Source organism: Eulemur rufifrons, chromosome 7 (genome assembly GCF_041146395.1).
Source record: "Eulemur rufifrons isolate Redbay chromosome 7, OSU_ERuf_1, whole genome shotgun sequence".
In the NCBI taxonomy this organism is placed as follows: domain Eukaryota; kingdom Metazoa; phylum Chordata; class Mammalia; order Primates; family Lemuridae; genus Eulemur; species Eulemur rufifrons.
Genome location: NC_090989.1, coordinates 150,823,376 through 150,847,382, shown reverse-complemented (window position 1 = coordinate 150,847,382; position 24,007 = coordinate 150,823,376). Strand labels below are relative to the sequence as shown.

The following is a 24,007-nucleotide window of genomic DNA, read 5'->3' as shown; positions in this document are numbered from 1 at the left end:
TAGCAGTTACCTCTAGGAAAGGCTATTGGAGGAGAGACTTTCACTTTTTTATTTATGTGCTGCTATATGGTTTGAATTGTCTCATGCACATGTAACCCTTTTAAACCTAACACTGGCTTAGCCACTTCCTGATAAGCCAAAGCCACATTATGTCCCTAAGTAATGGTAGTATATGGAAAAAAAGTTCTAGATTAGCATGCAAACCCTCTCTTTTCAACATTCTCCTCTCTGGAATGGAGTCTTATAAAGTTATTTGTATAATTATCTGTTTTTCTTACTGAACTATAAATTAGATTAAGGGTTAGGTTGGGCACGGGACCTGGCACATAACAGATGCTTGATAAGTATTCGTTGAATGAATAGACCAATTGCTGCTACCTCTAGGTCATAAATGACATCACTGATGTTCCAGATTTTAAGTGTTAAAAAGTAGTTAGCTCCCCACTTCCCCTAAGTCAGCATCCATTGACATTCCTTGTGTTTGGGGCAAAAAGGTACATACTGGAGATTATGAATTAGAGAAGAGAGAAGAACCAGAGAATGTTGGGGGTGATGCATTCTACAGTGTGTCAAGATATGAAAGCTGGCACATGATGTAAAATCTTAGAAACGGATGCATACAAGGTAGTGTTTGCTCTCAGCTCTTCACTCAGCCATCTGGAATCTCTCGGTATGGAGGTGGAACAGAGCGCTGAATATCAATACAACTTCATGAATGAACCAGAGATATAAGGTACAATTATTCAAAGGGAATTTTTCTAAAGCCAAAGTTTCAGTTAGTGCTTTCGTCATGCCAAACATTGTGTTAAATTGACATTTAATCCTCAGGACAATTTGATGAGGTAAGCACTATTATTACTGAAGCAGAAACTGAGGAACAGAGAGATTATATACCTAGCCCAAGATTGCACAGCTGGAGCCAGAATTTGAACCCAGGCTGTTTGACACCAGAGCCCATGCTTTCTACTACTTCCAAAGCTACGTGTGTGCCAAGTCCAAGACAACTGTGACTGCTGAAGACATATATCCTGAAGGGATGACAAGTGAGGCCTAGGACTCTAGGTTACCTATTAGGGTCAGTGCTTTTTGCCTGTGGGGTGGTGTGCCTGGGCAGTGGCTATTGAAATATAATTCTTAAGGAAACAGAAGAAAGCAGTCTAACCCTTTGGTGCCACCAAATATGTGTTGTTCTTCTATAAATATAGCTGTCTTTAAAAAGGAAAGTATTGAGGAAAAACGCCAGAAAGGAGATTCTCTTCTTTTCCTACACTTCTTAAAGATTCATATTTGCTCGTTTTCATATTCTAACATAAGGATGTATGCAAACTCTTCCCAATTCTCTTCTAAATATCATGGAGATGCAATGAAATTTATTTTTTAGGACTTCCCAGTGGCCAGGCATCATGCTAGGTGTTCAGAGAAGAGAGATCGATATGACACTCTCTCAAAAAACAAATTCTGCATGATCTCATTTATATGTGGAATCTAAAAAAGCCAAACTCGTAGAAGTAAAGAAAAGAATGGTGGGCTGGGGGTCGGTGCTGGAGAGATGTTGGTCAAATGATACAAAGTTTGCTAGACAGGAGAAATAAGTTTTTGAGATCTATTGCACAAGATGGTGACTATATAGTTAATGTGTAATGTATATTTCAAAACTGCTAAGACAGTAGACTTCAAATGTTCATACCACAAAAAAATAAGTATATAAGAGGATGGATATGTTCATTACTTTGATTTAATCATTCCACAAAGTATACATATACCAAATATCACATTGTACTCCTTAAGGATATAATTATTATTTATTAAGTCTTTAAAAAGATTAAAATGAGACACTCTCTTGACTCTCACGGAGGAATTTTTCTTCCTAGCGTCCCTTGAACCTATTTCTTCCTTCCCCAGCATTTCACTCCAGCACAGGTCTCATCCCTTCCCACGTGGACTGTGGAGAGGGCCCCCTCGCTGGATTCTTCCTTCCTGTAGTCCTGCACAGCCCCTCCGGATCACCCTTCCTCAGCCAGGACTCTGACAGTCCTGCTAAGCCACAACCCTGTAACGCTCAAAAAGGAGTGTTACAGGCCTCACACATCCAATGAATATTTGCTTGGCACCTCTGTGCCAGGCACTGTTTTCATCAGTAGAGCTACAGCAGGGCACAAAAAAAAAGGTGCTGTTCTAGCTGAGTGTTGGGGAAGACTAACAATGAACAAATACATAACATGCCACATGTTGAAAGTGTTGGGAGGAAAAGCAAACAAGGAAAGTGCATAGGAGGGAACTTCCATCTTAGAGAGGTAGCAATGTTGAATTTCACCTGAGCCCTGTGACCCTGGGAAACTCTAACGGTTAAGAAATCCCCCCACTCTGTGTCCTGGAACACAGCTTGCTGCCAAAGAACCACGTTTTCCCAGGTGACCTAGATAAGACTCATAGATGCCATCTTGGTTATCTATGACAAGGCCAGACATCAACCCTCAGGATTCCCCTTCTTGGCCTCATCAATGATTAGCTGACCTACTTGTCCCCCGACCAATTGGAACAAAATGCATGTTCGAAACTTTGGTTCCCCTTCTGCCCTTCCTCTAGGTGCCTGAACTTCGGCCGACTATACAGTTCCTCCTAAGAAGAGGCTGACCTTGGGTCAAACATTCTCTGATCTGCTGTCAGATCACACCACTCTTTCATTCCTCCACTCCACACCTTGTCCTTTCTAGCTTTACTTGCTCCTCTCTATCAGATAAAAACTCAGACCTTATGGTCACAACATTCTTCTATTGCCATAGTATCCTTCTCCCTTGCAATGAGCCTTCTAGATAAAATTCTTTCCTTACTAAGTCCAGATTTGTTTTTTATTTGACAGTGGTTAGGGAGGGTTGCTCTATAAAGGAATGTGTGAGCAGAGATCTGAAAGAGGTCAGGAAGTGGAGCATGTGGGGCCAGGAGTGAGGGAATAGGGTAAGTGAGACCAGGAAGGAGAAAAGCTAATAAAAGCTTGTGTTAGCAAGGTTACTGCCACAGGCAATGAGGGCTCAATTTTTCACAGATAATTGAGAAACTGTATAAAATGCCTCAGGGATTGTTTGTCTGCAGGACAGGAGGCAGGAGCATTTATCCACCAGCTCTCCCCACCTGCTCCTTAAGGGTTTCTACAGGCATGCTAACACTGCTGCGCTTTTTACCTACTGAAGCCCTGAAGGAAGCCAGCTATCTGCTCCACAGAGTAGGGCAATCCCTGGGGCAGTAAGGGAAGAGCCGGGTGAATGCCCTTTGCCAAATGAGTCGAAGCCAGCAAGGAACTTGTTATCCCAGCCACTGGATCAGAGGCATGGCCGAGAGGATACAAAATCAGACTAGAGGCTGAAGATACAACTTTGGAAGTCATCAGCATATACATAAATACGTGTTCTCTTTAGTGGGAAAGAGACTCTATAGGAGGAATTTTCCCTGTCATGCTTCAAATCAAACCATTTAGGCAACTATCCACCCTATCCTTTGGCAAACTTGATGTTGACATTGTGGCCACAGGCATAGATAGCTTCCTTTGCGCTTCTCTCTGAGGTTATCCCATGTGAGACAGTGAAACGGCAATTCTCTCCTCCACAAACAAACAAAATAATAGCCTGTAATGATGGCCCTAATCCAACTTGAAAATTAAGAGAGATAAATAGGAGATCCTTTCCAGAGATGCCAGAGCATGGGCACAGCCACCTTAGGCATTCTCAGGTACGTGGCAGATGCAGAAGCGGCAGAATAAACCTGTGCTTGCTTCCACGTCTCTTTCGTTCAGACCAGAGGTTCTCATCTCCTGGAGTGTGGTCATTTGAAAGCACAGGCGGCCAGGCAGCAACCAAGAGGAAGCACTCAGGAAATGATGGATTCACAGACTTTTAAATTACTTAGCTTCTCTTGCCTCCCAGGAGTAAAAAGAAGAGGTTAGACTAGATTATTTCTAAAGTCCTGTTTTGCTCTCAAATTCCTATTGTGTTCCATTTTGGACTTATTACATTGAGTAATTGAGTTCTTCCGACTCAATGACACCATCAGAGAGGCTCTTAAGATTAAAGAGCGCGGAGCTCGTGGGGACCGAAGAAGCGAAGAGTCATGGCTGGCTGCTCCGCGTCTGGGGCCCTCTAGTGGAGAGAAAGTTAATTGCGATTTCCAAGTCTGGACCTGAATACCTGAAGTAAAATATTTGGGACCAGTGGCAGGTTTTGAAAACTTTCTTTATTTCTTTTTTTTTTTTTTTCCTAGAGGTAAAATAGGATCATTAATTTTTTAGCACTTAAGGGATGCCAATATGTTATTCTTTGCTGAATGTTGAGTTGGATGATATTCCTAGGCAGATGATTTACAATCTGAAATTGAATAAGAAACCAAACCTGAAGAAAATATTGGAAAAATTCAGGAAAAAAAATAAATGACCATATTTTCAGAGAACACCAAAATTATTTTTGCATTATTTAAATGTTAATTTCAAGACAGTGAAAGAGTATTTCCTGCTATTGTGACTGAACAAGTCTTTCCTTTCATCTCCATTGTCCTTCCAGCCTCCCCTTTAGTTACAGAGGGGATCTCTTGTCAGGAAAAAAGAAATTTGTTTAAACATTTTAAGTTGTAGAGCTCTAAAATGCACCTCAGTGACATAAAGATTATTTTAAGCTAAAAACAGCAGTCACAGAAAAAAATATCTAAGCCTTTTTTGCTGAGTTAAGTAGGACCTCCTAAAAAATACTGTCACCATAAATCCATTCTCTAGATACTTTACAGTCAAAAAAGAGACTAATGATTATCACCAGAATGAGTAATTGCTTAAAGAAACTATCAGAAACAGCTGTGTCTTCCATTTGTTCTTCTCCAGGAGCTCTTTTCCCCTCCTTTCCCCCTTTTTAAGTGGATATATAAACCCCTATCTTTGGCTGCTCAAGTAGCCATTTCATCTAAAGGATCCTGAGGGAATACATAAACCTTATGTTTTCTCCTATTAATCTGTCTATTGTCAGTTATTTTGCAGGCCCCCAACCACTAGACCCAAGTCAAAAGGGAAAAAGATTTATTTTCCATGGCAGAGAAAAGATTTATTTTCTCCACCATTGCTAGGTTCATGGCTGAGGTATCTATTGAAAGGATGGTCTTGCTAACAGGCTACTAGGAAAAATAAACTCTAACCAGCAGCCTGTTAGAAGTGGCATGAACTTGATCTGTAAGATTAGCTACATGAGTATTTCTCCTACAGAAATGTTTATCTAGTGATTAATATGAAGCTAAGTAAACAAAAGAAAGCATAAATTCTCATTAACATTTGCCAGAGCTGGTCAATTCACATTCCAGAGACAGAAGAGTCTCCAGGATGGGGGAAGAAAGGGTAAACTATCTGACCATCATTAAGATTCGCTACCTGTAGACTAAAAGGTCTTCCTGACTTCGTTTAAACAGCCTGGAAGTGTTCCTAAGAGGACAGCAGGGGTGCAAGCTTCCCCTCCTCCTCAAGGAGAAATTGCACCAGATGCCGCCTGTTATCAATCTATGGCCAAGATGAAAGAAAGACCAACTCCTGTTATCAATCTGCTCTAGGAAAAACAAGAAAAGGCAAAGACAGCACTTTCATATCTGTCTCCTGGTTTTTTGTTTTTGTTTTTTTTGTTTTTTTTTTGAGACAGAGTCTCACTCTGTTGCCTGGGCTAGAGTGCCATGGCGTCAGCCTAGCTCACAGCAACCTCAAACTCCTGGGCTCAAGCGATCCTCCCGCCTCAGCCTCCTGAGTAGCTGGGACTACAGGCATGTGCCACCATGCCTGGCTAATTTTTTCTATATATTTTTAGTTGTCTAGCTAATTGTTTTCTATTTTTTTAGTAGAGACGGGGGTCTCGCTCTTGCTCAGGTTGGTCTGAAACTCCCATCCTTAAGCAATCCTCCCCCTCAGCCTCCCAGAGTGCTAGGATTACAGGTGTGAGCCATTACACCCCGGCCCCTCATTCTTGTTTTATGTATTGCAGTTATAGCTTATAAAAGCTTCTAAATTCCTGGGCCTGTAACCAACTTTAAGACCATCTGTTCTTATTCAGACCAAAGAAGCTGGACTCTTGAATTTTTACTTTTTTAAAAAAACTAATATCTTTATAGCAATGTTTATTTGAAGGTGGTAAAGGTCACAATTCTATAAAGCCTATCTTTCAATATATATATTGATATTTTAATTTAACAAATCAAATCTGTGTTTACAGTCTGCTAAGCATTGTTCTAAGTGCTTTACAGATACTGGCACATTTAATTCTCATAAGAGCTCTATGAGGAGACACTATTATTTCATTTTACAGATGAGAAAACTGAGACATACAGGCACAAAGTGAACTTAGAATGTAGTCTGAAATGCCTAACATATCTTTTTATAAATTTTGCTACTCTTAAACTGGTTTCCCTTTTATAAGGGGTATTTACAAGGAGAAAGAAATAAGGAGAATTTCTGGATCTTACAGGCCTCTTTTACTTAAGTTCTATTTTACAGAAGCCCCTAAGAACACTTGACATGAGCTGCTCATCCAAACTGCCACGATATTCATTCTCTATGCATCATACCTACTATTCGTTAATGCATAACACACATTGTATTCAAATACACCAGGTTCCCTTGAAACACACAGAAAGCGAAGATTAATGGAAAATATCTGCCCTGAGGGAGACACATTAGTAAACAGCTGAAAACAGTGTGTTATCAGATAGGAAGGAACACTTGACCCCTCAAAGTACAAGGAGAAGAGTAGCAGGGAAGTTTCCTCCAGGGGGTGACCCTCGCACTGAATCTTGAAGGGGGGAATATGTAGTTCACCAGGCAGACAAGCAAAGGAAGAATTTCTAAGACTGGCATGTAGAGAGGCACAGGTATGGCAGAGTATATGAAATCTGGGGCACTCAAGTAGTAGTCCAATGTAGCTTAAGTGCAACCTATGTGTAGTGTTACAAGGCTGGTTTTCAAGAAAAGATGAAATCATGGCTCTTATACACATGTAAAAATGAACTGTGTTAAAGATTATATTTCTCTTATCAGGAAGATTTTATAACCACTGGTTCAAAGGATAGGTCCAAACAACAAATACGTTTATAGATCAGGAATGAAATCAACATGGAAATGGAGGCAAAACTGGCTTCTTCCACAGTGGGGATGAGAAGTCAATTAAACTTCTATTAGACATAATTTGCATGTCCATAGACCACTGAGTTGTTATCACTCATCTGCAATTTACAGAGGTGTAAAATAACTCCCATAGAATTAGAATCAGATAATTCAGAAGGATGACTTCTATGCAGTTTTCCATTGAAGCACAGATTTTCCCTACAATGTTAGTTGTAGACAAGACTGGTTAAATATTCAGGGGTCATATCAAACTTGGCCGCAAATACCACACTAAGGAGTTGGGACTTCTGTTAGTTCTAGTCTTTGAGCAAAGTAAGTTCATGAAAGGCTAAGCTGGGAATGCTAGGATCCCCTTTAACTGCAGAGGCATGGCCTGTCAAGGAGGTGGAAGCTTGACTGAAATGGCACAAGGATGGAGGCATGAACAACATTTCAGAGGCTGATGTAGTAGGTCAGTCAAGAAAGTCTGAGGGCCAGAGCCATGGTAGTCGCAAGGGGGAGAGTGGCTGACAAACTAAGAAAGTAGAATCAAGCAGATCTAATGAATGTGGACGTGAGGGATGAAGTGGAAAGAAGGTTGTCTCTGGTTTCTAGATTTCTGTCTTAAACAACTGGGTGCATGGTGGTGCATCCACCAACAAGACAGGGGCAAGTTTGTGAGGAGAGAAAAACTAAGTGTTGCACATCTGAGTCTGAGGTGCCTGTAGGAGATCAGGGTGAACATATTAGGAAGGCAGTTGGAAAGGGTTCCTAGGAGGCTTGGTGTGGAGTTAGAAGCCACTGGCCGACAGTGGTTCTCGCGAGCAGCCAAGGCGTGAGGAGCAGCAGCTGGGAGGAGCTCTGAAGGCTTCCAGGAAGCTCCGGCACAGTAGAAGATGCAAAGGAGGCCAGTGAGGAGCCTCACCACAGTCCCGCGCAATGAAACCCTTGGCTCGGTCGCCGCCGCCGCCGCCGCCTTCAGGGCGCCGCGAGGGGTCCCCCTGGAAGACCAGCGGGACTCGCGGCCCTCCTGCCGGTTGGGGCCTTCTGTGCCCGCCCGGGCCCCAGCCACGCGGACCCCACTTCCGCTTCCGGCCCCGGGCCGAGGTGGCTGGCGGCGCCGGGCGGGGTGGAAGGCGGTGGGCGTCTGGCGTCTGGAGCAGCCTTGGCGTGGCCGGTGGGCTCTTGGTAGCGGACGCGGCGGGGCCCCAGCGGGCAGGGCGGGCGGCCCAGGGCGGATGCGGAGGCCTCTGCCCCCGGGCCCCGTGATGGCCCCGGGGCGTGAAGGTGAAGCGCGAGGCTCGAGGAAGCGAGGCCGGCGGCTGGCGCCAGGGCCTGTCGAGGCGGGAGGCTGCGGCCCTGAGGCCGCGGGGCGCGAAGAGAGCAGGCATAAAAGAATGGTGTCCCGGGCGCCTGGGAGAGAAGAGATGGAGAGTGACAAGTCGGGTGAGGCGTCTGGGGCTGGGAAGACCGCAAGGCTGCGAGTGGAGGGGCCGGGGGACCAGGTGGGCCGGTCGGAGCCCTCAGGCATAGAAGCAGCGAAGGAGGCGGAGCTCCCCTTGCAATTGGGAAGACACAGTAAGAAACGCTCAGTGGTCACTCTCTTTTATCTCTTGTATCTCAGCTTGCGCCATCTTTGTTTTCGCGCCACTAGTCTTTAACTTGATTCTGCATGGTCGCTTCTGATGCACATGGTTTACCAGGAAAGGGGAAAAACGGATTTTTTAAACAGGTGTTTGCCCTGTCAGGAGCCCTTGGTCAGAATTACTGGGAGGAACTCCTAGTGGTCCCTTTTGGCTAGTGTGAAAAGATGATGCTAAGGATTATTAAGCTGCCTTAGAATTTCTACAGGTTTATATGTAGTATCTTAATAGAAATTAGAGTTTTCATTTAAAAACAAAAGTATATTTCCATACAGCTATTCAGGGAAGTAAAAATGAATAGCTTCATGATTTTTTATTTAAAGTGGGATTGCTTTTTCCTTCTCAATATAAAATATTTTTTTCTGGTATGTTTTGTTGTTTTGATCAGCCAAGGAAAAAAGAAAAGTTACTGAAGCCTTGAGTGATGATCCACAGCCAGAGATTGATGTGGTAAGAAAGGAATCATTAACCAGTTCGGAATCTTTCCAAACAGTGGAGTGCAGTGAATATCAAAATATGGCTTTCTTGCAGTCTTTGGGTAAGGAAAGTTTGGTAGAAGGTATTAGAAGAAGAATTCGAATAAAAAAATTTAAAAGCTTAGAAAGCCCACCTCTCAAAATAACTGAAAATGAGGCTACACAAAATATTAAGGTTGAATTCCAAGATGAACTGTACAAGAATACTCCAAAATATTCTTGTAACAGCTTGTCACCTGGAGTAGAAAATAATTCCATTTTAAAATTACATGATTGCAATTGTTTCCCCCATTCCAAGGGTTATAATGATGAAAACAACTTGACATATAAACCTGATGGTGGATGTATGCGTGTAGCGGAGAATTCTTCAAAGTTAAAGAAAGAAAACCTTAGGAATCTTGCAGAGAAGAGTAACACAAATAGTATTCCTCAGCTCTTACAAACTGAAGAAAATTTAATGGGAGTGAGTAAGTTACTGCATGAAGAAAGTGATTTATACCAAAGTAAAAATAATGGTTTGCTTTCCTGCCTTCAAAGTGAAAAAAATAAATATTCAGTAGAGGAGAGCAATGTTGGGAGGAAACCCAGAAAAAGGATGAAGTTGTCTGGAAAAGGAGATGCAACGGCTATTGAGATGAATTTCTCTAATGTATGTAACAAGTCTGAGTTGGTGTTGCAAGAAAACCAAATGGGTGCCAAGGGTAAAGAAGCAGAGACTTTAGAGGCTAAAAAAAATTCTTCAAATATTTTGCGAAAAGTAAACCATAATGTGCACTCTCCAATGGATCATTTATTAAGCCTCCCGGAAACAGTAGGAAAAAAACCAAGTCCTGGACATCCTGTAAATGTTGTATTTCAGAAAACATTTGAACCACCTTTGAAAGAAGAAACAAAGAATGCTTCAGAGCCGTTAGGATGTAAAAGCATGGAGCCAGAAGAGTATTTTAAATCCATGAAAAGCTCCACAGTAAAATTACCTAATGATTACCATCATATCGAAAAGAGATCTTCACAGGAAGACTTAAGAAATGAAGCTGAAGAATCGAAGGTAAGCTGTCACAGAACAATACCAATGACTGGTAAAAGAACTTGGCCTTGTTATTCATGTGCTAGAATATCTGCCCAGTGTTGGAAAAAGGCTTTGCCAGGATCAAATTATGTTATTCCTGGGTCTCAGAAAAGTTCTGGGCAAGATGATTTTCTTAAACACCAAACAAATCAGACTCACTTAACTGACTCCAAATTATTGTCAGAAAGTTCCTTAACAGAAACAAACATTGACTCTTCAAGTAAAGAGAAATTGGATTCTCATTTAAATTGTTTCTCTTCAGTTTCTGCAGTAGAACCTACTTTAATGGTTATAAAGGAACCTATAATCAAGGATGATAAAAAGATAAAGCCAGAAGAACTGAGCAGAACTGGGTCAGAGGTAGCTTCTAATACTACTGAAGCTATTCCGTTAGCTAATGTGACTCAAAGCTTAACAATCAGTAAAAAAAAAGACAGAGGAAATTTAACAAGACTAAATTTGACAATGGCTTCCCAAGATGGTCAGGAAGCAAGTAACTCTACAGGCAAAACTATTCATCGAAAATCGTGCATTGCTAAACAAACACTTGTCGTTCCAGACTTGTTTAAAATATTGAACACAGGACGGCTGACTAATTTTAAAATTCCTTTACTTAAGAATAAGACAGAAAAAAGAAAAGAAGTAAATGCCAAGTCATCAGAGAGAGAAGCTTACAGTCCCTTAGAACTTCTTGACAATTTATCTGGAGCAGAGATAAGACAGAATAGAAATAAAGAAAGTGTCTCCACATCAACTTCAGGACTTCAGTCTTTGAGCATGCAAAATAACATAACTCCAGTGAAAGTGAGTTCTGACTCATTCTACAGTAAGAATCCCTATAGTATTTCTCCAGGCTTTACAAAGCAGTACAATAATGGTAATAAAGTGTCTAATTACATCTCTGAACCAGGCAGTATTGTTTCTAAAAAGGAAGCTGTTTCTCTCACAGTTGAAAATAATACTTTTTCTTGTGATCCTGGGTGTATAGAGAAAAGTTCTTCCTTCTGCTCTGATGTACAAGAAACCTTCCAACGAGTTTCCGGTGAAGTTAGTGGTAGAAAAATGACTAAGAATTTTTCAGAAATGAAAGTGGAGTTTCCAGATATTCTTAAAGCATATGAAGATGATGTCCTTGTAATTGATGTAATTCAAGATGACCCAGACCTCTTTGGAGTCTCCAATGAAGGGGAGCTCTCATTTGCTTCAGAAGTCCCCATGATAAGCCAGGAGCCCAGTGTTGCTGAAGAGCTCCAATCAACAGACTCCAAGCATATGGAACTTCCAGAAAAAAAAGAACCAAGTGATGACTTGAGGTATGCATGTTCTAGTATGCCTTTTGGTGCAAATTATTGTTGGAGGTTACAAAAACACTCTCTTCTCTTACGTTGCACTAATTTAGTCAGTGATCATTGAAGCTCTATTATTTTTTTAACCCAGTTATTTATTAAATGCAATATAGCATATTAGTGCTGATACCCAGAAATGTCATTATGCTAAAACTTAGAGTTGAAATAAAGGATTCTATATATCTTGGAAGCTATAATGGAGCAGATTAGCTGTTCAAAATTTAAAATTATGGTTTATAAAGTGGCCTTTTAAATTATGGAAATTGCTTCTTTCAAAAGTCAATTAAATTTATTTTTATATATTCTTTAATTACTAAAAATATGCAGGTAAACTTTTATTTCAGTCAGATTACTTAAGATCAGTGCTATATATTTTAACCAATTTTCTGTGGCTTCCTTGTTAGATAAAAAGTCTATTTGGGGGGGAACAGCGAAGCCTTGTAAATTTTTATTTGAAGTAATTAGGGCCTGAAAATAGAATCAGAAATTAAACTAATTTTCAGAGAAAAACAATAAAAATTTTATGTGGTTTTACTTTTAAGGTGATGATTTTAAATGATGATTTTTCCCCCAAAATAGGACTGGTTTGCCTGAGGCAACTTTAAATGAAGCCAAGTAGTAACCTTCATGCTCAGGAACTTAATCTATTCTAGTTGGCCCCAAATTGATCTAATATTATGTCATATTTTACTAAACTTTCATAACTCCTCAAGCTCTTATTTATATTTGTATGTTATAATATTTGAATATTGGACTGTTTTATGAACAGACTCAAAAGATGAAAACACTTTCCACTAAGATTCAATGGTACATGACTTAAATTTCTCTGGTATTCACAGATTTGTAGTTACCTTTGTGATACCAGATTCTTCTTAATGTTCTTAGCACAGCAGGGACTTACTTATCAACAAATAGAATGCTTTCTGTGTGCCAAATGAAGAACAAAGAGCTTTATTATTTTTTAGCCATGTAATCAGGTAGGATGGTAATCTGCCCATTTTGAAGATAGAAAAAATGAAGATGACAAGTTGTCACTTGCCCAAGGTCACATTGCTAAGTAACAGTATCTGAATGTGAACCCAGGCCTTTCTTACTCTAACACTAATGGATCCTTATCTTTATACCCTGAGCTTGGTTTTTTAAAATCTTCTTGTTGCTATGTGACCTTTTAGGCAAATGATTCTACCCTGTCTGTAGAAAAGGAAAGTACTTGCCTCAGGGTTGTGAGGATTAAATCAACGAATGAATAGAAGAGGTTTTACCATGGCACTAGGTGAGCAGTGAGGGATCAATAAGAGATAGTTCTTGAATTTTTTTTAACTGTTATACCATGCTTCCTTTGAGGAATATAAGGGAAAGTTAGAGCAAAGCCTACAATCTCTTAAGAGCAAACATCTCTGTTGACTGACAAAATGTTGACAATGAGCTACAGCCAAAAGTAGAAAGAGATAAATGTTGTGAATTAAAGTGCAGGAAATTTATTATTATTTTTTTAAAGAATAATGGCTGATTTTTGAAAAATGATACATGTTCATTGCATTAAAACATAAAAAGGAGTAAAATCCCACTACCCCAAGTAACAAATTAATAGCTATGTGTATGCATCATTCCCGACTTCTATCTCTGCATATATGTGGATATAATACTAGAAAAATTGGATCATGCCATTTTTTAGTAAAAACATTAATTTTATTTACACTTAACTAGAAGGGGTGGGGAAACGAGGTGAAATGAAAGGCATCACTGACTTGATATATTTTTTACCACAAGAAATTAGTTCCTAAAAGTTATCTCTCAAGTTAATAAGGAAGATTATTTAAAAGTGAGTTCTATCTTAACTTTTAGATATTGTGTTCCAACTTTAGACAGCAGTACACGCTTTCCTAATATGAAAGATGAATGTATCTGTACATAGATACTTTTTCTCCCAATCTTGCCCCCCATGTTTTTGTTAAAAATTTTTATTGTATGTTGCTAAGCCTTGTGCCATTTACATTCTCCTCAGTAATCTGAATTCCTGAAGATTTTTCTCTATTTAAACTGATTCAGCCTTTGCTACCAATCCTTTATACTTTCCTGTAATCTTGGCTGTTTTGATTCATCACTTAATTGGCTAGATTTTAAAGCAAAAAAGAAAATTAAGAGTTTATGATTGTTGTATTCCCTAAGATCGTGGGTGCATAAGAATGACTTGTCTAAGAGAAAATAATCTGGGTAAAAAATTCTTGGTTTATGTCTGGGCGTGGTGGCTCACGCCTGTAATCTTAGCACTCTGGGAGGCCGAGGTGGGTGGATCGTTTGAGCTCAGGACTTCGAGACCAGCCTGAGCAAGACGAGACCCCATCTCTACTAAAAATAGAAAGAAATTATACAGACAAGTAAAAATATATAGAAAAAAAAAAAATAGCGGGGCATGATGGCACATGCCTGTAGTCCCAGCTACTTGGGAGGCTGAGGCAGAAGGATCGCTTGAGCCCAGATGTTTGAGGTTGCTGTGAGCTAGGCTGACGCCAGGGCACTCTAGCCCAGGCCACAGAGTAAGACTCTGTCTCAAAAAAAAAAAAAAAAAAAAGTTATTCTTGGTTTATGTTTCTCCTCCTCACAACTGTGTGGACATTGCTCCCTTGCTTTCTGGCTTCATTTATTATGGTGGAAAACCCTAAGGCCAAACTAATACTCCCACTGCACCTCTTTAAACTGCCTTTTTTCTTCTTGCTTTCCACCTTGGGATTAGCAATTTTATATCAGTCTTTCCTGAGACAAGGTGAGCCATTTTGGTTTGCAGTATCAAGTTTTTACTTCAGATAATTTTTTTTTATTATGTTTGAACTTCATTTCCCTTTATTTCAAAAGCACCAATTATACTTTTATTGGCTCTTCTTTGCCTTTCATGTCTGCTTCTGAAGTTTCAGTTTTTAAATAAACTTGAAATTTTCCTTAGCTATTTTAATATTTCTATTTTTTATCTGCACTGGAAATATCAGTTTTAGAGTCATCCACAGTGCTAGGGTAAACCTTAACAGGGAAAAACGGAATCATGATAACTATAGGATCTATCAGTAGTTGCAAAAGCTCCTGTGCAACTACTGTGGTTAATGGTTCTAGAACTAAATTAAGCTTAAAATATGATTTCAAATTTCAGCTGTTTCCTTTATCAATCAGTTGCTAGTTCATATACTTTTTACCCCCTCCCCCCTTTAAGACACTGAGAGGTTGAAGTCTGCTAGAATGGGTTTTTATTTTACAGGAATAAAAAATAGAAGATGAGAAGGTGTTAGGCACAGATATTTGTCAGAAGCTCTGGACTACCTTTTATTGGTAAAACAAGTAGATAAATCTGAGCTGATTTAATTGTTGGGGAAACAGACCTGGTTAGGGAGAATTTGTAAGGTGTTTAAGTCATGATAGAATGCATATTCGTTGTTGTCAGCCTCCATAGTGAGGAAAGTCCATAATAAAATATAAAGCATTAGAAGCATATTAGAACTCATTCACTAAAACTTGAATTGATAAGCTTGGAAATGTGTAATGGCTGAAATTGGTAAAACTTTTTGAATTAGCACGTAAGTATCCTTGGAAATGATCTGAGAATGTCTATAATGGTCAGTGCTAGACAGTTAATCTGTACTAGAACATAGGATTATTATTAAATGCTAAAATACCAGTTGAATTATAATATATGATAGATTGAGATTTTAAGAATCGGCCAGAAATTAAGGGGTACTACTATATAGCTGGAGGGGGGCTAACAGGTTTGCAATAAAAATATATAAACTGAAGTACTAAGAATAGTAGGAATTTAGAAAACAGAGGAATAAAAAAGCATCTTGGAAAGTAAAAAATTTGTATTGATCCTTGAAGTTTGGTTTCATTTAGATTAAAAAAGGGGAAGAAGGAAACAAGTTTTGGGGAGGAGAAATGAGGAATATGTGGGCAAAAAGGTAAAGGTAGGTAATGAACATGCTGGTGTAGGGAAGGTTATAAAGGCTTTCCTGACTCCATTAGGCAGAGGGAGGAACCCTTATGTGTTCCCATAGCACCTGTGCTACCTCAGTTATAGCACTGATTCCATGATAATATAATTTTCATCTCTCTCGCCTGCTAAACTGTTGGATTTCTTGAAGGTAGGAAACATCTATGTCTTGTTACCTTTGCAAGTCCAGTCCCTCATTTATTGGGGTGGGAAAGAGAATTAAGGTTTCAATTTCTACTTGAGAATATTGCAGGCTATTTCTCAAGTTCCGAGACTGAAATATATGTAAATGAAAACAGTGAATTCTTTCTAAAGCAAATAGACATTAAAGACTATTGCGAAATAATATTCGATAAGTACTATGATGCCAGATGAAGGAGGTTGGAAAGTTAGGCATTTGAACTCAGTACACAATTGATGCTGGTGGTCAGTGAGGATCAGTTATACTACCTTCCCAACTTGTACTTAAATCCATAAGGAGTTGCTGTAGATTCTGGGGCTGGTAAATAATAAACACAAACTTCTAGGGGGAAATACGTCTGGTACCAATGCAGAGAAGCTAAAAGCCTATCACTTTTGCCCAGCCAGGTATTTGAGTTCCACTAGACCCTTGCCTAGCATGGATCTAGCCTGGGAAGATTATATCCTGTCTCAAGTAATTTACTTTCTCATAATCTAATTTAATCCAAGTTTATTCCCCAGAAGATTTGCCTTCTAGAGTGGAGTGGTCTTATGACCAGTTTCACCATATTAAATGACAAAGAAACAGGTTTCCGCTCAAAGTAAGGATTATTCTTTCTGTACTATATTGAGACTCCTTGCCTGTCTTTTAAGAAACTTACTTTTCTCCATTGTCCCTTTCCACTGAATATCTGATGTGTTCTAACTACAGTGCAAATTTTTACACCTAATTGTAAGAACTGATCTTTAATGTCTACCCTGTGCTAGATATAGTACCTATTCTATTTAGTGGAGCAATTCTGAGATTGAAACTGGCCCTATCTTTATAATTGAATCAAAGAGATTAACTTTCCAAAGGACACACAGATTGCAAGAATCAGAGCTGAAACCTGAACTTGGGGCAACCCACTCCAGAGTCTGTCCTTCATCCCTAAAATGGCATGCTGGATGAGTGGCATTTTGGTTCTTTTTATAGCTTTCATTTGATTGCAAACTGCCACAGAACATTATTTTACTTTTGATCCCTTTCCTGTCTCATCTATTCCTCCTTTTTAAAGCAGCAGGTGGGGTAATATGAAGAAACATCTGTCCGATTTTTACATTTTTCTTTTTGAGGCCACATAAACCATTTTTCTTTTCTTTTTTTTAATTGTTTAGTAATTTATTTATTGTTATTTCAGGTTATTATGGGAGTACAAAAGTTCAGGTTATATATATTGCCCATGCTCCCCCATCCCCCCGAGTCTGAGCTTCAAGCGTGTCCATTCCCTAGACAGTGCACATCGCACTCATCATGTAGGTATGCACCCATCCCCTCCCCCCACCCCTATCCCCCCAGTCAGAACTTCAAGCGTGTCCATTCCCCAGACAGTGCGCATCGCACTCATCAAGTAGGTATACACCCATTCCCCCATTGTTTCTTTTTTTTTTTTTTTCATTTTATTTCTCTACTTTAATAAATCTAAATCTAACAAAAAAATTTGCACATGTGTACATGAGTGTATGCATATATGTAATATGTATACATGCATTAATAATTATATTAATATTTGTTTTAACTATGTAACAAAATACTAAACACTTTTCCATTGTGTGCTGTGATATTTATAAGAAGTTTTTTTTTTTTTTTGTTTTTTTATTATATATATATTTTTTTTCAATTTAGTTTTACAGAATCAAAGAGTCTAACAGTATATCTTGTTAGATACAGTATGTCCTCATAATGTATACATTATTTCTTGTACAATGATATGAAATAATATGGGAAATATTCATGATAAATTATTAAGTGAACAGTGCAAGTTAAAAACAATAGTTTCATATTTTTTTCCCCACCCCCCCTTTCCCGAGTCCTTGTCATTGCTGAAATAAAGTGTTGTGCTTGATCAAGTAATCATATGTAATCTCATGAAACCTAACTCACAGCATGGCATCAGGCTCAGGAACTTCTGGCTCAATGAATTGGATACTGTAATATTTCTCTGCTTATGGCCACTGCTATCTGCAGAATAATTATACTAGCAAATCTGTGGCAGTCCTATCCAGAAGCAGAATATGTGAATAAATAAATGAATATTGACCACAGTTAGCTAGTTAGCATCTCAAAAGGAGACAGTAACATTTTGAATTTTTTCTTGGGCTATAGTTTTCAAACTGTTTCTGCTAATAATTATTCTAAAGCAATCATCTTCCAACCTTTTTGTCAATTACTCACAATAAAGATATGTTTTACATTAACATCCAGTATATACTTATAAATAGGTGAAACAATAGGTGTTCAAAAACAGTATTTTCCTTACAAGTGATGGAGTCTCATATGTTGTATTTTATTCTAGTTCATTAAAAAAAAAATTCTTAGTTGGGACCCACTAAATAGATTTTATTACCCACTTAAAAAATGCTGTGCTAGAGGATAAGCTTGATATAATCTGTGTGGTTCTTCAGAGTTGACTTAAACTTTTTATTCCCCTCTTCTTTTTGCTCAGATTTTTCTCTTTTGCTTCTCTATATTTCTGTAGCCTTACCCATCTCTGTTTTTTCTCCTTTCCTCCTTCTACCCTTCATTTTTTCCTTTTCCATTCCACCAACATAGAACTATAATTTCCCACTCCACCAATGCAGAACTGTATGATATTTATGTAAATTGCAACTTTATGATTTTTTTAAATTTAGGTGAATTTAACTTTTTTGTGTCAAATTCAAAACAAAATTATTTCTTAAAGTAGCATATACAATTTTACCTTGCTTGTAAGTTAGCTATTTACATAGTAAAAAGGTTCTCACACGTGTATGAATTATACCAGCAATATTATAAATGCTATCTTAATACTTTGAAATTAAGCTAATATATTTGCTGTACCCATTTATGAATGGAACTTTCAGGATAATTAGAAACCACAGAAACATCCCTCAATTCTTCTCTATTAAGTCCCTTAATTCTGTTCATGTTACCTTAATATCTCTCGTGTCTGTTCCTTCCTCTCAATTCTCACTGCTACTATTTTATTTATCTTTCTCCTAGATTATTGTAATAAGCTCCTGGTATATCTTTCTAAACTCTTTTAACTCTTTTGTCGGCCGGGCGCGGTGCCTCACGCCTGTAATCCTAGCACTCTGGGAGGCTGAGGCCGGTGCATCATTTGAGCTCAGAAGTTCGAGACCAGACTGAGCAAGAGCGAGACCCCGTCTCTACTAAAAATATAGAAAGAAATTAGCCAGACAACTACAAATATATAGAAAAAATGAGACGGGCATGGTGGCGCATGCCTGTAGTCCCAGCTACTCGGGAGGGTGAGGCAGAAGGATTGCTTAAGCCCAGGAGTTTGAGGTTGCTGTGAGCTAGGCTGACGCCACGGCACTCTAGCCAGGGCAAAAGAACGGGACTCTGTCTCAAAAAAAAAAAAAAAAAAAAAACCTCTTTTGTCATAGTGATATTCTGAAATAGAAAGGGGTCTGCCAGTGATTGTTTAGAATGCTTCACTGGTTTTCAGCCACCTGAGGATAGAGTCTAAATTGCTTGGCTAGGCTTTTTAAGGCTCTTTAGTGAATTTATATCCATTCCCTCTTTGATAACTGTGGTTTTGGGGAGAGGAAGAGAGGGTGAAAGGCTAATGAAAGATAAACACAGCAAGCAGCTCATTGTTTCCACAATGTGCCATGTGCTTTAATCCTTTTGCTTATGTTTATCTGAAAGTCCCTTTGTTTGTATTCAGTTATCAGTCCAATCACATTTGAGATGTTATTCCAGGAATTTACTCCAATTATTCTCTTGGCACATATCTCTATATATTATTATGTCTATTTGTATGTGAGCCTCACCCTGCACTAGGAGTTTCTGGAGAGGAGAGAGGCGTCTTCGTTTAGGTCTCCCCGGTGTCCAGTACTCTGTGCTAGGAATATGATAGGTGCTGCATGTTTAGGGAGAAACTGGACACATATGGGCCATGTCCTCATAGAGCTTTTAAGGAAGCAAATGTTTAAGTGAGAAAATGATAGAAAGATGTTAAAGGCTTCCTGATGAAAGTAGACATTTACCATGAGGTCTAAAGGATAAATAGGAATTAGATAATAGGTGAAGAAAAGTGAGAAACTGAAATAATGTTCCATGGCTTAGTGTTCAGATGGTAAGAAATGAAGCTATAGAATGTACAGAAGCTCAGTCAAGAAGGGCTTTGAAAGGATGAGCACAGAATTTCCTTTTGAATTGCAAAACTTTTGAGAGGGAAATGGGGAACTATAAAGAATTAATATGCCAGGACAACAGGCATAAACAGACCATAGTAGGCAAACTAGAATTTGTATTGAGTTTGAACTTTATCCTAAGCATGTAGGAATTCACTGAAGGGCTTCTAAGAAGAGAGAGAATTTGATCAGATTTACATTTTAAAAATCACTATATCTCTGGTGTGGAGAATAAATTGGCCGGGAGCTATTGTAATACTTAGACCAAAAGAACATAGTGACTTCAGACAGAAGAGGGAGTGGATTTGAGAGAGGTTTAGGAGGTGAATATTGATTAATCAGATGGGGGTGAGGCAGAGGAAGGAGTTGAAGATGATATCTCATTTCTCTCTTACTGTTCATCTCCAATGCAAAGGGGCAGGATGGGGGAGGTCAAATTTAGACACTTTGAGTTGGAGAGGCCTTTGAGAATCTGAAATGGAAATATTCCAGTAGACAGCTAGATATGAAGAGGTCTGGGTTAGAGAAGGAGATTTGCAATTGTTTGTGTTTTCTGTTTGTATTATTATTTTCCCATCCCTTAAGCTATATAATGCTGGGTTATTTCTAGGGTTTATATTGGGAAAAAATACTTCATGTTTTCCAAACTTCAAAGAAAGGTGTATGCAAGATGCTTTGTTTAGTTTTCCTCTTCCTTGGCTAGGAAGTAATTCTGAACTAGTGGGCACTTGTAGAGCTGTAGGATATGCTTAATAAAATCCACTTGTTATATGAATGAATAAATGGTGGGATTATAGGTGTTTGTTGTATTTTATTCTGTGTACTTTTATATATTTTAAATTTTGTCTAAGTTTTAAAACAATGGAATAGTGTTTGGCCTTTTGTATTTGAGTGGCCCCTACATATGTAGTTTTCATCTGTTGGGCCTATGTTATTGACTTTAAGAACATTTTATCTTATTTAATCCTTGCAATAACCTTGTGGGCAGGTGGTATTCTCATTTTACAGATATGATTAGACTCAAAGAAGTTAAGTAATGTTGCCGTAATTTACACAGTAAGTGGCAGAAAAATATTTGAACCCAGATTGGTCTAACTCTAATCTTAATCTTTAGACTGTAAGTTGTCTTTAGAGACTACAAAAAAACATTCAAACCACGCTCAAGCTGTCTTCCTTTTATACTGTGTGTAAGACATACATATATGTGCTTTAGAAGTTAAACACTATCTTGTATTGGTGTAGTACTTTAAAATTTTTTAAATGTTTGGCATATCTTGTCAGGTTCTCTCTGAGTAATGAAGTTTGAGTGGCAGCACCCCCTAACAGTTGAAGCGTATGTGATTAATGAGCTAAATTAGGAATCTGCATGGGTGTGCTAGGTTCTTAGTCCCATTATGGTGCTGTATCCTGGAGGACTTGAGCTGATGTTTACCACTTGCCAAAGCTAATATTATTAATATATAATGTTTAAAGAAGTGAATAGTTCTGCTTAGAATCTTTTATTATGTTTAAGCTCTGCTTGCTTTATAATAGAGAACTTCCTGTGCTGGACCCTGGATTGATGAAATCAGACATCTGTGCTTCCTTGTCCGCAGGTAAAATTTGACATTTTCAGTATATGTAGTATTGAAGCATCTTTTTATGGCTCCATTCAGGCCTAGAATGAATTCATTAGAATAGGAAACTTTTCATCTTACAGTCTGTTAAACATATGTTTTACAGTTTGTCAGTTTTTCTCAGTTTTAATTGTGACTAGTTGGCAAATCAGATTTTGAGATATTTTCCATTTGATTATTTAATAAATGACTTTGTTAGGCTTTATCTACAAAAGATAGGTAATTGATCTCAATAATTTTTGTAGTCTTATTTTGAAATTGAAATATATATTTAACCTTTACCATGTTTTAAATCTGAGTTATTTAATTTTTTTTTGTAATTAACAGCTAATCATAAGTCTAAATGCCTGAATCTTTATTTCACAAGAAATAACTTAATATGAAAGTTAATTTTACTTTGACTTTCAAGTTTTAAAAATGTATTTAAAATAGCTGGACATGAGGAAAAATTCTTATATCTCACTGCCAATTCTTTTTATACAATATAATGGAGTTATTTTGATAGGGGAGTAATTATATATAATTTGCTGAAAATTCTACCTGATATTTGTCACATTAGACCTTAAAAGAGCCTCTGAATTCTAAGTCATCTTTTAGAACAGTCTTTGAGTGACTTGGCTATTTTGTCATTTAAAGTTTCTATCATTGAAATTATTTCTTTTCAGCAAATGAAATAAAACATGATTCCAAAGATGCAAACATTTCCTTAGGAGAAGTTACCAATGAGACTTCTGAAAATGAAAACCTGGGAGACTTCAGTGAACAAATAAAAGGTTCAGACTTGGATGAAAAGGTACTAGGGAATCCTTTGCATTTTCTTATTTCTTAGTCTTAAATAGTGGTAATGGAGAATTTCATCTTAACAATGCTGTCAGGTGACTAGTGTAACTTCTTTTATTGAATAGAAGAATCATATCACTCAGGCCGTGGGATGTATCCCTTGATGCTTTGCATAAGCATTGTATAAACAGGTTTTCCCTTGTCTGGGAAAATGGCACGTACTGTTTAATTACATACTGTATTTAGTTTTTCAGTATCCTGAAGTTCATCACAAACCTGTATAAGTCTTTCTAAATAAAATGGTACATTTTTTTCTGCCTCATTAAACACAAAGTACTGAATATCATTTGGTCTTCCTTGAAATTTTTGAATAGCATAGTACCTGAGGGCTGTGAATGTGGGCATCAGTTATTCAACCACAGATGTAGAAGGCAGAGGAATTAGAGCTAAACTTGATGCTGGAACATACCATTGGTGTATGATTGGGGGGAAAATTGGGGTTTCAAGTTTTCTGTGCTGATTTTCTGCTGGATAATGTGTATGATTGTCTGAACCTTTTGCATAATTTGACTGCTAGGCAACTGTTTCATACTTTCTTATTAAACCTTCAGTTCCTCCTCACAGTTAACAACCTTGTTTCCTAGTTCATCAAGAAAATTGAAGTAATTGGAAAAAAATGTCCCAAGTTCCCATAATATGTTAGAACAGCTACCTCCATTTGCTCTGAGAACTCCAGCTTTCTCTTCATTACAGTGGATAAACTAGCCAAGGCTATTCCTTCCACTGGTGCTAGATTCATCTCTTCTGTCTCACTATTCTCCTTTCATTACCGAATCATTCTTATCAACATTTAAATGTGCTTTTCTCCCATCTTTAGATAAAACAAACCAAAAAACCCTTTAATAGTTTCATTGCCCTTTTCAGCTGTCATCCTCTCTCTCAAAAGGCTTGTCTATACCCACTATCTCCAATTTCTCTCCTTCAAAGATGTTCACCTTCATACCTCCACCAAAATTGCTCTTAAACTCACCGATGGCATCCTTGTTGCTGAATCTAATGGACATATGTCAGTCTTAATCTTAACCTACCACCAGTATTTGACACAGTTGACCACTCTTTCCTTGAAACACTTTTCTCTTGGCTTCCAGAATAAACATACTTGCCTGGTTTACTTTCTACCTTTCCATCTGTGACTTCCCAGCTAGTTTTGTGGGTTTCTCCTGATTTCTCTGACCTCTGCATGTTAGAGTGACCCAGAGCCCAGACCATGAATCTGTTCTTCCCCGCCTCCTGGATTTGCTCCCTAGATGGTTTCATCCAATCTCATTGTGTTAAATGCCATCTATGTGCTAAAATTCTCAAATTTATATCACCATCTTGAATTTCTTTTCTGAACTATAGAACTTTTTGTCTAGTTGCAAACCTGCTTTTTCCACTTGGATATCCAATTCGGCATCTCAGACTGAACATGTTAAAAACTGGACTCCTGCTATAATCTTCCCCCACCACAAACAAGCTCTTCCTGTAACTTTCTTCTGTTATTGCTAACTCCATCCTTTATAATTTCCCAGGCCCAAAACCTTGAATTTCCATACTTCCTTTTTCTCTCACTCCGTATGCAGACTGAGGAAATC

General features: G+C 38.4%; 1 protein-coding gene across 1 annotated transcript in view; it reads left to right on the top strand.

Moving 5' to 3' along the window:
* Nucleotides 1-8,346: 8,346 nt before the first annotated feature.
* TOPAZ1 (testis and ovary specific TOPAZ 1) overlaps nucleotides 8,347-24,007 on the top strand; it is an 82,658-nt gene continuing 66,997 nt past the window's right edge. Inside the window, exons 1-4 of the mRNA XM_069473548.1 lie at nucleotides 8,347-8,686; nucleotides 9,140-11,609; nucleotides 21,511-21,572; nucleotides 22,259-22,386. Of these exons, the coding sequence (XP_069329649.1) occupies nucleotides 8,347-8,686; nucleotides 9,140-11,609; nucleotides 21,511-21,572; nucleotides 22,259-22,386 (3,000 nt within the window). The remainder of the gene's footprint in view (nucleotides 8,687-9,139; nucleotides 11,610-21,510; nucleotides 21,573-22,258; nucleotides 22,387-24,007) is intronic.